Genomic DNA, 15,236 nt, shown 5'->3' on the forward strand with positions numbered 1-15,236 from the left:
GCCATGGGCAGGCGCCAGCTCGTCCTGCTGGCTGATGCCCCATGAATATTCCACTCCCAGTGTGGTTTCTCTGCATCTTCTGGCCCCTTCACCCACTTGGGCCACTTCCCCTGGACTTGCTATTCTCCTCTCCATGAGGACACACGGTGGAGCACAGAAGGTGCTGTGCTCCTTCTACACCTGCTGGTGTCTAGCCTGACCGCTTGCACCTTTTTGCTGTCTCTCTGTGGTAGATGTTTCCCCGCCTCAAGGGCCAGCGCTTCTGCCTGGAGTATATTGGGAGGAAGCGTCAGGAAGAGCAGCTACTTAACAGACTGATGGACACAGTATGGCACAGGCAGGAGGGCTTGTGGACTTGGAGAGGGGACAAGACAAACTCACAGATGAGTCACTGAACAGGACGAGGAGCTGGGGAAGGGAGGCACAGCGGTGTCCTTGCAAGGTCCCTGTGCTCGAAGCTGGTGTGAGGCACATCACTGTCACCTCACCCAAGCTCTCCCAGGAGGCACCTGACAGAAGCTGTGTATGCTGGCTGGGATTCAGATCCATAGCTGCCTGGTTCGCAAGCCCATTCTTTTCTTTCTATACAGGTGGTCATCTGAGGGGACATCTCTTCTGGGGCTCGGAGATGGGTAACGGGACCTCCAGAATAAATTAATTGCCTTCAGAGCAAAGTAAAAGAACAGATAGGCAATAATGAGAAACATAGAGAAGAAGCAAAAGAACACCAAATTCTCCCCAAATTGTGTATCGTTTCTGTCTGGAAAAGCAGACATAAAAGACGCTGGAGACATGGCTGCGATGATGAGAACCACCTGACCAAGCGTCAGCTATGATTTCTTGCTTTTAGCCAGCAAGGTCAAAGAATATTCCAGAACTGATGCTGCTCCTTAGTTCCGAAAGCAGAGATGTTTCTCAGTTCCAGAAGTGTCTCCACGGCGGCTACGCTCTCGCTGTGAGCTCCAGATACTCAGTTTTGTTTCCTATACTGCAAGACAGAGATGAGAAATGGGTGAGGGAACCATGGAGGAGGGCTCTGCTGTATCACACAGGTCTCCCCATGCCCGCAGGGGTTTCTGGGAGGTAGTGAGACTCCATCGGGACCCCCCCCACACCTTCAAGTCTCCAGTTGGTGCCTAGACCCTTCTTCTTTACTGGGAAAGCTGAGGGAGGGGCTCATGGGAGGAAGGCCGGGAGGCTGAGGGCGCTGGACCGAGCATGGAGCTCACTGGGGCTTGCCCTTACTCTGAATATTGTTTGTGGGAGAAAAGTCCCAGGCAGAGGAGACCCTCAGTAGCCCAGGCTTCCCAGCCAATCACCGAGGTTTTCCTTTTTCTGTTTTTGATTTTTCTGATAAGCCCTGGGGCTTCTACACTGGGCAAGTAATATACCCACTGAGGCCAATGCACTGTCAAAATCTGGTTTTTGACAAAGTGGATTTTTAAACCTTACATCTGGAGCATCTGAGTTAGGAGGACAAGGATCTGAAGGTACAGTCCAGTTCTGCACGCTCCCGACTGCCTTTTCCCACCTACAGTCTAGGTGTCAGCCCTGGACAGCAGCCTGGTCTTGGTCAACTTTACACAAACTCAAGTCACCTGGGAAGGAACAACCTCAGCTTCTACCCGATTGGCCTGTAGGTGTCTGTGGGGTATTTTCTTAATAAGTGGTTGACATAGGGGGGCCCAGTCTGCTGTGGGTAGGACCGCAGCCAGGCACACGGTCCTAGGGTGGACAGGTAGCTGAGGGAGCCACAGGAAGCAAGGCAGTTAGCAGGCTTCCTCTACGGTCTGCTCCAGGTCGAGCCTTGGCTTCCCTTGGAGATGGACTGTGGCCTGCAAGCCAAATAAACCCTTTCCTGCCCCAAGGAGGTTTCTGTCAGTGTTTTAGTCACAGCAACAGAGAGTAAACTAAGATACCACCCCCCAAGACAGCCTCCCTCTAAGCCAGATACAGCTATGTCATGCTGGACAGGAGAGTGGTCCTTTCAGGGAAACACAGCAGTCCCTGTGCCGGGTCAGCTCACTCAGCACTGCCTGGCAGTGATTGGTCTTTCAGGATTAATGGTGACCCTATCACCTTGCAGAGGGGCTGTGGGGGAGGGGGGAAACAACTTTAAGAGATTATCCTCCTACCTTGGAGGCAGACAGGCACCTCCATTTTCAACTGTGATGCCAAGTGCCCCCTAATGGCTGAGGGGGCTACAGCATCCCCCATTTGAGTACACAGGCCTAGGCCAGAGCCAAGCAAGCACTCACCTTGTTCATGATCCAGTCGGCGTCTTCAATGGCTCTTTTAATAATCTGTTGGATTCTCTCGGGGTTGTCTTCATCTGAGTGAACTTGGAAACTCTGTAAGTTTCAGCATAAAGGGACACGGCCAAGTGAAATTCAGAGCGGCAGAGCCCAGTCCCAAGAGACCGTGGGGCACCGGTCACCTCTTAGCCCCGCTGAGGGGTGCTCATCGGGCTCACCCTACTCTGAGAACACAGATTTGAGCCCTAGTCTATTTGACGGCAGAACTGGCTGTGCGGCCAGCAGGGAGGATGAAAAGGAGACCCAGCCACTGGGCACCCAGGCTATTTGGCAGGTGATCAGGGCCAAGGGGAGCCACAATCTCTGGGTTTGATTTGTTTAGCATAGGAATCTACATCGATCAAAGTGTGCTGGGGAGGGATTGGCCTTGCTGCCATCAGATGCTGGTGCTGGGGAAGCAACTGGGACGGGAGAGAAGGTTCAGGGGCAAAAGACCCCGGGAAGTCCAGCACGGCTTCGGACCAGTGACCTGAGATCTGAGTTCACTTGTGTGAACCTCAGGGTTCGTCCAAAAGAATGGAGTCCTCCCTCCCATGCCTGTGCTCCCAAACACACATTCACTCTCCTTCTTATCCCTGGAGCCCACTCCGTGCCTGACCAGGAAGTCTCCCCTCACCACCCCACAGCTGATCACTGCCCTGTCTCCCTCAGTCTACTATTGCTACCACTGTTTCTCTTTTACTTTGTGAGACAGGATCTCACTGTGTATCCCTGGCTAGCCTGGAACTCACTATGTAGACCTGGCTGGCCTTGAACTCACAGAGATCCACCTACCTCTGCCTCTTGAGTGCTGGGATTAAAGATGTGTGCCACCACAACATATCTGTATGAAATTTAATGTTTAGCTCTTTATTTGGAAATCATTTCCTTTTTTAAAAAGATTTATTACGCATACAGCATTCTGCCTACATGTACACCTGCAGGCCAGAAGAGGGCACCAGCTCTCATTAAGGATAGTTAGGAGCTACCATGGGGTTGCTGGGAATTGAACTCAGGACCTCTGGAAGAACAGATAGTACTCTTAACCTCTGTGCATCTCTCCAGCCCCACTGTTACATTTTTATCATTTTGCTTGTGGCATGGTGTTTTGTCTGTTTGTATGTCTGTGTACCACATGCATGCAATACACAGGTGGCTAAGAATAGAACCTGGATCCTCTGGAAGAGCTGCAGTGCTCGTAACCTCTCTGAGCTGTCTCTCTATCCCCCAGAAGTGATTTTTTGTTTGTTTGTTTTTTGAGACAGGGTTTGTTTTTCTGTGTAGCCCTGGCTGTCCTAAAACTCACTCCATAGACCAGGCTGGCCTCGACCAGAAGTGATTTCTTATAGAAAAGTAGTATGAGGTGCACAGAATTCCTGACATACTTGTTAACACTTTGCCTTGCTGGCTTTATCACCCTCTCTACAGAATCTTCTAAAGTAAGGTACAGGCACGATGCCTTGTCCCCTAAAACCCTGTGTGTTTCCTGACAAAGGGACCCTGTGATGTAACCACAGCAATGAAACTCAGACAAATAGCATCGATGCAACCACTACCTAATCCACAGCTAGTGTCCTAATTCCCACTGCTGTGTTCCTCTCTGGCTGAGGAGCTGGGTCAAGCCTTCCACTTACTTGTGACATTACTGTAGTCACTGTTAATCGACTGCTTGCCCTTCCTGGTGGTCCATAAAACATTGTTCTGCTTCTAGTTATTTACTTATTTTTTTGATGACAGGTCCTCTTACTGGGACCTGGGGCACCCGCTCCTCTAGTCTCTGCCTCCCCAGTACTGGGTGCAGGCCACCACGCCAGCCTTTCTGGAGTTGAACTCTGGCCCTCATGCTCGTTCGGCAAGCACTTTGTTGACTGATTTCTCTTCTGCCTCTCCCAGTCTGTTTTACTCTCCTTGGAGCTGTCTCGTTCAGGCCCCAGCACAGCGCTGAGATGCCAACGGATACAGCCTCTGTGCCACAGGCAGAAGCCTGAAGCCAGCTGCCCACGTTTGCAGTGCTTCATATGAAACTCCTAGGCCCGCTCCCTGCAGCTGTGGCCCTGGCCCCCCCCTCGGACACCTCCCCCAGACCTGCTCCCACCTGCCTGACAGCATGCTTGTAGTGGTCCTGGATGCCCTTGGCTGGCAGCTGCCGGCAACAACGCAACAGGTAGCGGTACAGCTGCAACGGCGTCTGGACCAGCTCTGCGCCTGGCAGAGGGGCCATGTGCGAGCCGCAGCCCTGAAAAACACAGAACATCACGTGCTTAGGCCTCAGGCCAGTTCCACAGTGGCTCGGGTCTCCAGTCCCAGTCCCCCACCCCCCACCCCACCCCCATGAGCCATCTGCACAAGGGGCATGATGCCTCCTTGTGGTCCAACCCCGGAAGCCTACACCCTGAGCTGGGGCTAGCCGTAGCATACAGCAGGCCCACGAGGACCTAATAATGCAAGTGTAGGAGATGTGCACCTCAGCCTGGAGACTTGCTAAAGCTCAGCTTCAGGTGGCGAGTGAAAGGGGGACATGGACAGGAAACCCCGGGTGGCACGCACAGAGCCATCCAGGCTGCCGACAGCCAGGCACATGCTAGTGAGGCCATCGGATAAGGGGACGGGAAGCCTGGACGTCTAAACCTGGCTGGTCAGTGTTCCCAGAGCACTGGCAAGACCGAGACAGGGCCCTAGCCAGAGAGATGCGTGCTAAGAGGGACCAGCAAGCCAGGTGCACACTGCGGCTCCCACAAAGAAGCTATAGATGGAGTGACCAAAGAGAAGCCAGGACTAGGTATGTGACTTCATGTCACTGAGTCATCAGTAACAATGAACACAATATTTATTTAACATATAAACTGCTCAAACATATGAAAACTAAGCACAGAGAGGTAAGGTAACTTGCCCGAGCTCACACGGCTGACAAAAGGTCTGTTTGAGGTTTAAACCTTGGCATTCTGGCTCCGGCATCCAGTAACCAAAGAAAGGGGACCTGCAGCCTGCCATGAATTCCAGACCAGCCAGATGATGTAGTGAGATGCTGCCTCAGAGACAAGAGACGCTGCCTCAGAGACAATTTCTGGTTTTGTGTTTTAGGGCCTAGAGAAATGGTTCTGCAATTAAGAGGACTTGCTGTTCTTCCAGAGAACTGGGGTTCAGTTCCCAGCACCCACGTGACTGCTCACAACTGTCCGTTTCTTCTGTTACATCCAGGATTGGATGCCTCTTCTGGCCTCCAGAGACACCAAACATACACATGGTACACACACATACATGCACACACGTGCAAGAATTCACACACACACACACACATGTGTTTCTGCACATATGAGTTTGTGAACACACATGTTCATGCACATACACACACACACACACACACACACACACACATGAAAGCAAACACTCACTCCCATAACATAAAATATAATTTAAAAATCTTTTAAATATGAGGTGGGAAAGATGCTATTAACATACTAAAATTCACAGGAGCCACTTGGCAATTTTCACATGTCCACCTCTGCAGGAGCCACCACCACCAGAAGGTCAAGCTTATCTACCCAAAGTTACCTCTGCCCATCCCCCCAGCTCCTCACTTCCCAGCCCCCAACAGCTGCTGACCAGCTTCCCCAACCCAGGCTCCTTCTCATGTTCCCAAAGTTTGTGTCAATGCTTCCTTTTATGTCTAAGGAATCCATTTATCTATCTTTTATGTCTATGTCTGTCTGTCAGTCTGTCTGTCTGTCTACCTACCTACCAACCTACCTACCTACCTACCTACCTATCTTGGCTTTTCAAGATAGGTTTCTTTGTAGGCCTGGCTGTCCTGGAACTTACTCTGTAGACTAGGTGGGTCTCAATCTCAGAGATTTGCCTATGTCTGTTTCCTAAGTGCTGAGACTAAAGGCATGCACCAACACCACCTGGCCTCCACATTTTTAAAATTTGGATCCGTTTTTCAGCTATTACATAAATTATAAGAACTATGGAGTACCATAGGATATTTCAAAACATGTTTCTGTTGTGATTTTTTTTTTTTGTTTTTTGTTTTTGTCGAGACAGGGTTTCTCTGTGTAGCCCTGGCTGTCCTGGAACTCACTGTAGACCAGGCTGGTCTTGAACTCAGAAATCTGCCTGCCTCTGCCTCCCAAGTGCTGGGATTAAAGACGTGCACCACCACCACCTGGTTCTGTTGTGATTTTTAAAGGCTTATTTTTTCTAATTATAGTATGAATGTGTCTGTGGAGGGTATGCACATGTGAGTACTGGTGCCCAAAGAGGCTAAAAGCATCAGATTCCCTGGAGTTGGAGTTCCAGGCGACTGTGAGTCATCTGACAAGGATTCTGGAAACTGAACTCGGGTCCTCTGGAAGAGTAGCATGAGCTCTTAACCACTGCATCATGTGTGCTCTCCCCAAAGAACCCACAACTCAAGATGAACGTGTGTATATGTGTGTGTGTGTGTGTGTGTGTGTGTGTGTGTGTGGTGTGTGTCTCGTGTGCACCACGGCACATGTGTGAAGGTTAGAGGACAGCTTGCAGGAGTCAGTGCTCTCCTTCCATGAGGTGGACTTGAGTTTTGAACTCGGGTCATCAGGCTAAGACGCAGGGACCTCTCTTCGCCTGACTGACCATGTATTGACCCAGCTTTATCTTTTAAAGAGAGTATAGGTGTTTCTAAATGGTAGACTCCAAAATACAAAGATTTGTTACCCTTCCATTAGGTGCCTCCTGCCCCTATCTTGCCTGTGTACCCACTGCTCCAAAGGCTTTTGCCTGAACTGTCACAGCACCCTGCCTGGCACCCAATGTCAGTCCATCCTCTTCCACACGTGATAGCAAGTGAGCTCTGATCCACTGTTCTGGATGCATCCATCCGTGTCAGCCCCAGAAATGTTCACCAGAATCTCCAATATCAAAAACGTCAGTTCTCCACAGCTCTGCATGGCCGGGGCTCCCTTCGCAGCCCCTCAGGGCTTCGCTCTGCATGGCCGGGGTTCCCTTCGCAGCCCCTCAGTGGAAGCCCTTTCTCACTGCCCGCGCCCCACCCTCCGTGGGAGTGAGGCATCACTCTGACGTCACGCTGGAGGCTCTCACAGCTGAGCTGGGCCCAGGCCTCAGCACGGGGCCTGGCCCCCAGCAAGCTTCACACCGGATGAACTGAACCCTGTTATCGCCTCACTACAGACTTCCTGTCTAGGAGGGAGAGGCTCCCTGTGTGCCCGATGAAAAAGCTCAGAGAAGGGACCGAGTGACTGGTGTTAGTTTTAAAGTTGCAAAGGCTGCGAAGAACCACACACTAGAACTGTCTAGAACTGCATTAACATGGGAATCGTGATAGGCTGAGGTCCGAGGCGCCAACATTTTATTTCAAGAATATCTTTTCGGAGCAATACGTGCTCGTCTCCTCAGTTCTCGTGGTTCTTCCGGCCCTTGCTCTAACACTGGAGTTGACCAGCAATTGTCCGCCCCATCATCCGTTCTCGCTCCTAGTAAACGCCAAAAGGGCCAAACCTGCCTGACCAACCAGAGCTCAGGATTCATATCCGTTCAGGGATTGGCTCACAGATGAGCAGCTGAGGACTCCCTCCCTGACTAGACTCGGTAATTCTACAAGGGATACCATCTTGTCACCTCTAGATTCCAAGTAGAACACAGAGCTAGAACTTGCCAAGGCAAAGTCTTAAAATGTTAAACCCACAGGAAGCCCAGGCCCCAGAACTAATAACCTGACCATTCACTCCGATTACCAAAGCAGCTTGGAACAGCGATTCTGTCATCTTCAAACCAAAGACTCTGAGAGAACTTGATGCCCACGTCTACTTCCAGGGACTGGGGTGTGTTTCAGTTGGTAGGACACCTGCCTAGCATTCTGGAAGTTCTGGGCTCAATCTCTAACACTGCAAACAGAAAGCATACTGGTACCGGCTTAATATCCCAGCACCAGGGAGGTAGAGCCTGTAAGATCACAGAGTCATCCTTGACTACGTTTATAGTGAGTTTAAGGACAGCCTGGGCTACATGTCTCAAAAACCAAGCCAACACAAAACTGCGTCTATGACCCATTTCAATAGTTCCAGCTGTAAGAAGTCTAAACAGGACAGGCTCTTCAACGCTCTGCCCTCAGCAGTCTGACTGGCCCTGCTTTAGCATAGCCCTCAGAGGGGAGTCTCATAAGCTGTGATGGGCAGGACTCTAAAGGGCAACCAGAGAGGACACGCTACAGTCCCTACATGACAGGCAGCGCCCCTGGCAGGCTTCCCCAGACTATATAAAGTGCTAATCAAATATTGTAAAATGCTAGTCCGGAACAGATGGTTACCATCTGCGGTCCTCAAACTTAACATTTGGAAAGAGCACAAGTTTGCTTCACTGCTTTAAAACCCAAGCAATACTTAGTAACCAACCCAGCAAGTATGGGCGGAAGATTATTTTCAGCTCAATTATATTACTTAGTCATTCTCAGTAATAACCAGCAGAGAATACATGTGTGGGTCCACTGAGAGGAGCTGAACTAAAAAAATGTTTTAATTTAATTTAGAGTGTGGGTTTACTATTATTCAGGGGGCCACGAACCTCCCAGCACCGTTACCAAAACTACCGTCAACCTGACCCTAGAAAACGCTCGCTCACTTATCCTGCCCTTTGGAACTGACCTGGGACTCCAACCCCAGCTGTGCCCCATGACAGCTCCATCTTCCAGGCAACGATGCTAAGATCACCCTCGCAGCCCAACCATCCCTCTTCCTCCTATGCCCAAGCCACTGGCTTTGAACTCCTATCAAAGTCTACCTCTCTGGGGGTCTGAGATTTACAGTTCCTTCTAGGGCAGATTCCTCCTGTCTCAGTTCCACAGTCTAGAGCTGGCCTCCCAGCCTTCCATCCATTTCCCTATCTGCTCTCCACCCAACAGCCTGAGTGGACCTGAATCACAAATTTCAGGGTGCCCAGCCCTCTACTAACCCCCCCCCACCTTGTCCTTGTCACCTCCTGATTGTCCCACACCCTGTCACTCTGGCAACTTTCTCAATTAAAACTGTTTTGGATTTGTTGTTATTGTTTATAAAGAATGGGTTCAAAAATGTACCAAGCAAATAGAGTTGCAATCCAAATGAGGAACTGGCAGAAACAGTGCCCATGGCACTGAGCGGGAAGGTGCTAGTTGCAGAACACACCCAGGCCCCTTTCCACGGCCCAGGGAGTCCTGTGCCTGCACCACCCATCCCTCAAGCTGAGTGGGGCAGTCTGTGGCAGCTGTGTCTAGGGATGGTCTCTACCCTGTGACAGGTGACAGATGGCTTGACATGGAACAGATGTATTAGTCAGGGGCCTCAGAGAAGCAGAACACATAGGAGGTGAGAGTGTTTGTCAGTGTGTGTGTCAGTGTGGGGTGGGAATGTGTGTAAGGTGTGTGTGTCAGTGTGGGATATGGGAGTATGTGCAGGCTGTGTATCTGTGTGTATCAGTGTGGGGTATATGAGTGTGTATAGAGTGTGTGTGTCAGAGTGGAGTGTGAGTGTGTGAATGGTGTATCTGTCAGTGTGGGGTATGTGAGTGTGTTATAGGGTATGTGTGTCAGTATGGGGTATGTGAGTGTGTGTAGGGTATGTGTGTCAGTATGGGGTATGTGAGTGTGTGTAGGGTATGTGTATGTGTGTAAGTATGTGTGGGGTATGTGAGTATGTTGTAGGTAGGGTATGTGTGTTAGTATGGGGTATGTGAGTATGTATAGGATGTGTGAATGTGTCAGTATGGGGTATGTGAGTATGTGTAAGGTATGTATGTTGTAGTGTGTGTGTGTGTGTGTCAGTGTGGTGTATGTGTCTGCAGGGTGTATGTCAGTGTGGGATATGGGAGTATGTGCAGGCTGTGTGTGTGTGTCTGTGTGTCTGTGTGGGGTATCTGAGTGTATGTAGGGTATGTGAGTGTGTTGTACGGTGTGTATGTGTCAGTGTGAGGTATGGGAGTATGTGCAGGCTGTGTGTGTGTATGTCTTTGTGTGTGCCAATATTGGGTATGGGAGTATGTGCAGGGTGTGTGTCAATGTGGGATATGTGAGTGTGTATAGGGTGTGTCAGTGTGGGGGCGTGTGTATGCATGTATGTGTGGGGTTTATGAGTGTGTGTATGGAAAGGGTAAATATGTATATGTGTGGAGTATATTTGCATGTCTGGTGTGTGTGTGTGTGTGTGTGTGTTACAAGGAATTTATCTCTGGGCAGTAGTGGTGCACGCCTGTGATCCCAACACTCTCGGAGGCAGAGGCAGAGGCAGGCGGATTTCTGAGTTCGAAGCCAGCCTGGTCTACAGAGTGAGTTCCAGGATAGCCAGGGCTATGCAGAGAAACTCTGTCTCAAAAAAACCAAATCCAAAAAACCAAAAATAAATAAATAAATAAATAAATAAATAAATAAATAAATAAATAAATAAAGGGATTGCCTTGTAGTTCTGTGAGCTGGCAAGTCCAAGTCCTAAGGCAGAAAGCTGCCAGGAGACAGGGAAGAGCCACGGCCCCAGTTCAAAGGGCTTCAAGAGAGCTCTAGTACAGGAGAGGCTCAGACTGTTCATTCCAGCCCCATAACAGTAACTTGTAAACATTTAACACCCTCCAGACAGTAGAGACAGTAGCAGTAACTGAGGCCATGTACCACTCCTGCCTGCCGCAGGACTGATTAAACTGGGTGGCAGGTAAATCTCTCCACATCGTCTGGCCTACATTTCCTGGTGCTCTCTAAGTGTAAGACTAGCACAGGCACAGGTAGAGCAGGTAGACAGGAAGTGGTCCAAATGCTCAGGAGGAAGTGTGATGACCTCAGAGAGGCCGGATCACCCCCATTTCACTCTAGCCCTGACTTCCAGATCAGGGTCTCCTGGATTAAGGGAAGGGCATCCGCCTGTGTGCAAGGAAGGCCTGACAGCCTTCTCCCAGGGTGGGCACAGTGCTTCATCAACCCCGCAGCCTTCTCCCAGGGTGGGCACAGTGCTTCATTAACCCTGCAACCAAAACCTCTCCATAGCTATGCACCTGCTGACACTGTCCAGTTAGTGTGAACCTTCTAATGTTGTTGGGAATCATGATGATATTTTGGCTATCTAGTGTTTTCTCTTATCCTTATATGATTCGGGTATTCCAGTATCAAGAGGAGATATGTGCTGGGTGGTGGTTGTGCATACCTTTAATCCCAGCATGCAGGAGGCAGAGGCAGGCAGATCTCTGAGTTTGAGACCAGCCTGGTCTACAGATAAAGTTCCAGGACAGCCAGGGCTACGTGGAGAAACCCTGTCTCATAAAAGCAAGGTGGAGGGATGGAGGGGACAAACTAAGAAGCACAAGAAATGTTAAGTGTTTCACTCACAGTCTGAGCTCTATCCTGATCACCAGCAAGTCCACCACACACATAAAACTGACTCCCTCAGTCCCTCTGTCATCCCCTTTCCATCACAGGAGTGGAAGACTTTACCATCCTCTCCACCCTACCCTGCCCCACTCAATGCTTCTCATCCTCCCCACTCTCCCTCATCCCCAATTTCCCTCCTCTCCCTCTAAAGCACACGAGTGTAAGAGAAACAGCAGACTGACTGTGTTCCGACCAGTTTCATGAACAATGACCCTATCAACTCCCTTGGCCTGAGAATTCAAGGAATGCAGCCCAGACTGCATTCTCTGGCCAGACCCTCGTGACCCTGGCATCTACTTCAAAGTACCTTTCCCCATGAACTATTATTAAGTTGGCATCCCCATCTCCTACTGTCTAATACAGAGTCCCAGTGGGCCGCACAACCTCTGGGATGCCTGACGGTTATTCAAGTCATCTCTATGTTATGAACACGCAGAAACAATCACACACCAGGACAAAGAGAACTGGTCCGCACTGTCCTCAGCACAGCTCACCCAAGTAACATCTTCCTAAGCACCTGAGTGTACAGGACCACTAAGAAGACCAACGCCTTGTTTATCCAGAATCTTCTGCAAAGCTGATGTCATATTTGATCACCTTTTCAAGCAGAGGCTAATTAGTTCATTATGACAGCTTTTCACATAATACCTCATTAGAGAAGGTATTATTAGCCCCATTTTATAGATAAGGAAACCAAGGCTCAGAGAAGCTGTGATTTGTCAGTAGCCACATAGCTGTGCAATCAGCCAGGGAACTAACCATACGTCTATTTGATTCTGAAGCTCACAATCTTACTTGCATCCCTGACATCTGCTAAATGGGTAAACCTAGGAATGCTAAGGCTGGGGCAGGGAAGTAACCCGGTGTTAAGAGCACCTCCCGAACATGTGGGAATCCCTGAATTAAATCCCCAGAACTAAAACAAAATGCACAAGTAGGGACCCCATCCATAAAGAACTCTCCTGGGCCTGTGCAAGAACAGGCTCAGTCACTGATGTGCTTACTTAACTAGACTGTTTATTCACAACCTAGCCAGAAAGCTGTGCTCCTTCAGGGATACAAGGGCACTGTAGCACTCTCTCAAACACAGATGGAAAAAAATCAGACTAATGTCAGTTACACACACAAAAAGGAATGCTCTAAAAGGAAAAAAAAATCTCAGGGAGATAGGATGCTTTAGACACCTGGGTCCCACAAGGTGGCAGGAGAGAACTGGTTCTCAAAAGCTGTCCTCTGACCTCCACATGTGACCACACACACTCAATACAAAACGGAATGGGCCTGGCGGCACATCCCTGTGATAACTAGCACTCAGGAGGTAGAAGCAGGAAGCCCAGGTTAAAGGTCCAGTCTCAGCTACGTAAGCAGCTGGAGGGCAGCCGGGGCTATCCAAGATCATGTTTAGTTTTGAAACTAAAACAAAACCAATTTATAAAACTTAAAGAAAATGATCTATTAAGGGGGCATAAAGGGCACTTCCTGGGTGCCAGGTGATACGGCTGGCACGGGTGCTAAGAAAAGACCCACTCAAAAGTAATCTCACTGCCCTTATCACTAACCTGTGTCCTAACACAGGTCACCTAAAAATAATTGGAAAAAGTCATACATTTAAAGAGATAATGGAACTACAGAAAATAACCCGAAATTATACCCAATTGAGTACCGATAAATGCTAAATTAAGCCTGCACCAGCCTTTTTTTGTTGTTGTTGGTTTTTTTTGTTGTTGTTGTTGTTGTTGTTTTTTTTTTTTGGTTTTGGTTTTTCGAGACAGTGTTTCTCTTTCTCTGTGTAGCCCTGGCTATCCTGGAACTCACTCTGTAGGCCAGGCTGGCCTCGAACTCAGAAATCCACCTGCCTCTGCCTCCCGAGTGCTGGGACTACAGGTGTGCGCCACCACACCCGGCTCATTTTTTTAAAATATGCAATTTATCTTCATGATGAGGAAAGTTGAAAATAGGAATGGTTTGCTCCCTGCCCCCGCCCACCCTAGGGCTCCATCTGGCATATTTACTGTTCTTCCAGCCATCCTGCCTCCCCTTGTCTCTCTCCCACATAGCCAAGGTCAGCCCGGCCTCCCTACATTCCCAATGGCACACCCCTCCGAACTCGCTTTTGGTCCATCCCTGTGGGAGGTGTGGATGCTAGAAATGAATCCTGGGGCTTGACACCTGGCAACCTTTTTTACCACTGAGCTGCTCCTAACTCCTGATTAGCAGCTAAACTAATCAGTCTCTTTCTTCCTGGCCAAATCCCACGTGCCACCCAAGGATATTATTCTCTTTCTCTTTCTTTGCCTCCTCCAAACCTTATACCCAGAAGACAGGTATGTAATAGTAAGGACTTCAAATGAGTCCCAAGGGCTATCACTGGGCACATGAAGAGATAAAATCTGATCCAAGCAGACTTTGGAAAATTATTCTGTAATAAAGAGAATGAAGCGCTTACATATGCTACCACATGCGAGCCTTGAATGAGGCATGTAAGACGCAGGAAACCAATAACCGGGGTTACATATAATTGATTCAATTTCTGTGAAATGTTCAGAACTAACAAAATCTACGGAAAACAGCTAAGTGGTTGCCTAGCGCAGAGAAAAGGGAAGAGACTGGCGGGGGTGTTGCCAGCTAATGGACATGGTTTTCTTTGAAGGTAAGTGTTCTAAAATAGACAATGGCGGTAGATGCACACCTGCGCACATTCTAAAGGTTATTAAACGTCGGGTGCGCTTTAGCACTGGCCGGGAATCCCGGTACTCCTGGAAGGTTGGGGCAGGAGGATTACGAGTTCAAGGCCAGAAAGGGTTACATATTGCAAAAACCAAAATTATTCCAGTTACTCCTGGTAACAGCAGACCGAGAGTAGAGCGGCACGTCTCCTCTTTGAAAACTATAGAACGGAGGCTGCTCCAGCCGAGTGCAGATGCCAGCAGCACATGGCGGAGACCTGGCTCCCTGCGTCTTCCGACACCGCATCCCGGCCTCCCACGCTCCTCCGCGGCGCTGCAACTATGGTTGCGACAGGTGTCGCCGGCTCTCGGGGAAAGCCTGGAGCGCCCGCAGATCGCCCCCAGGGCTTCCACGGATCCCGGCCCTGCTGGCAGCCTTGGTAATCCCCAGCCCGCCCCCGCCGCCCCCCGAGTCCCCGCCCAAGGGCCCGCGCAGCGCGGCTCACCCGCCTTCCCGGCGGACGCCAACTCGAGACACCGCAAGTGACAAGATTGCGCCTGCGCGGCAGAAGCAAGCGCAGCCCCGCCCCCACCTGGTACCCGAGCGCCCTCTGCCGACCACCCGCGGGATTCGGGGTCCTACTGGGTGCGGGCTTCCTGATCCGACCCCGCCCAGTTGGCTAGACCCACAGCCTGCTTTCCCTTGTCTTCCTTACTATCCTGGATTCAAGCTCTGATAGCAAGCTCTTCATCATATTCCCACTAATGGATAGAACATTAGGGGTGTTCAAGATCTGTGTAAAGTCTTCTTGAAGGACGTGTCCTTCCTGTTGTTATGTTGATGACAGGAATTATGTTTGGGAGTCTTCATTTTGAGTCACTTCATCAAATTACAGT

General features: G+C 49.9%; 1 protein-coding gene across 1 annotated transcript; it reads right to left on the reverse strand.

The window, feature by feature from the left end:
- Window positions 1-732: 732 nt before the first annotated feature.
- On the reverse strand, window positions 733-14,892 carry Lyrm9 (LYR motif containing 9). Its single transcript, XM_052196939.1, has 4 exons — window positions 14,846-14,892; window positions 4,390-4,530; window positions 2,259-2,351; window positions 733-988 (listed from the first exon to the last, which is right to left on the reverse strand). Exons 2-4 carry the CDS (start codon window positions 4,513-4,515, stop codon window positions 971-973), a joined length of 237 nt encoding a protein of 78 aa, XP_052052899.1. The 5' UTR covers window positions 4,516-4,530; window positions 14,846-14,892; the 3' UTR covers window positions 733-970.
- Window positions 14,893-15,236: the final 344 nt, after the last annotated feature.

Source organism: Apodemus sylvaticus, chromosome 10, assembly GCF_947179515.1.
Source record: "Apodemus sylvaticus chromosome 10, mApoSyl1.1, whole genome shotgun sequence".
Lineage (NCBI taxonomy): Eukaryota > Metazoa > Chordata > Mammalia > Rodentia > Muridae > Apodemus > Apodemus sylvaticus.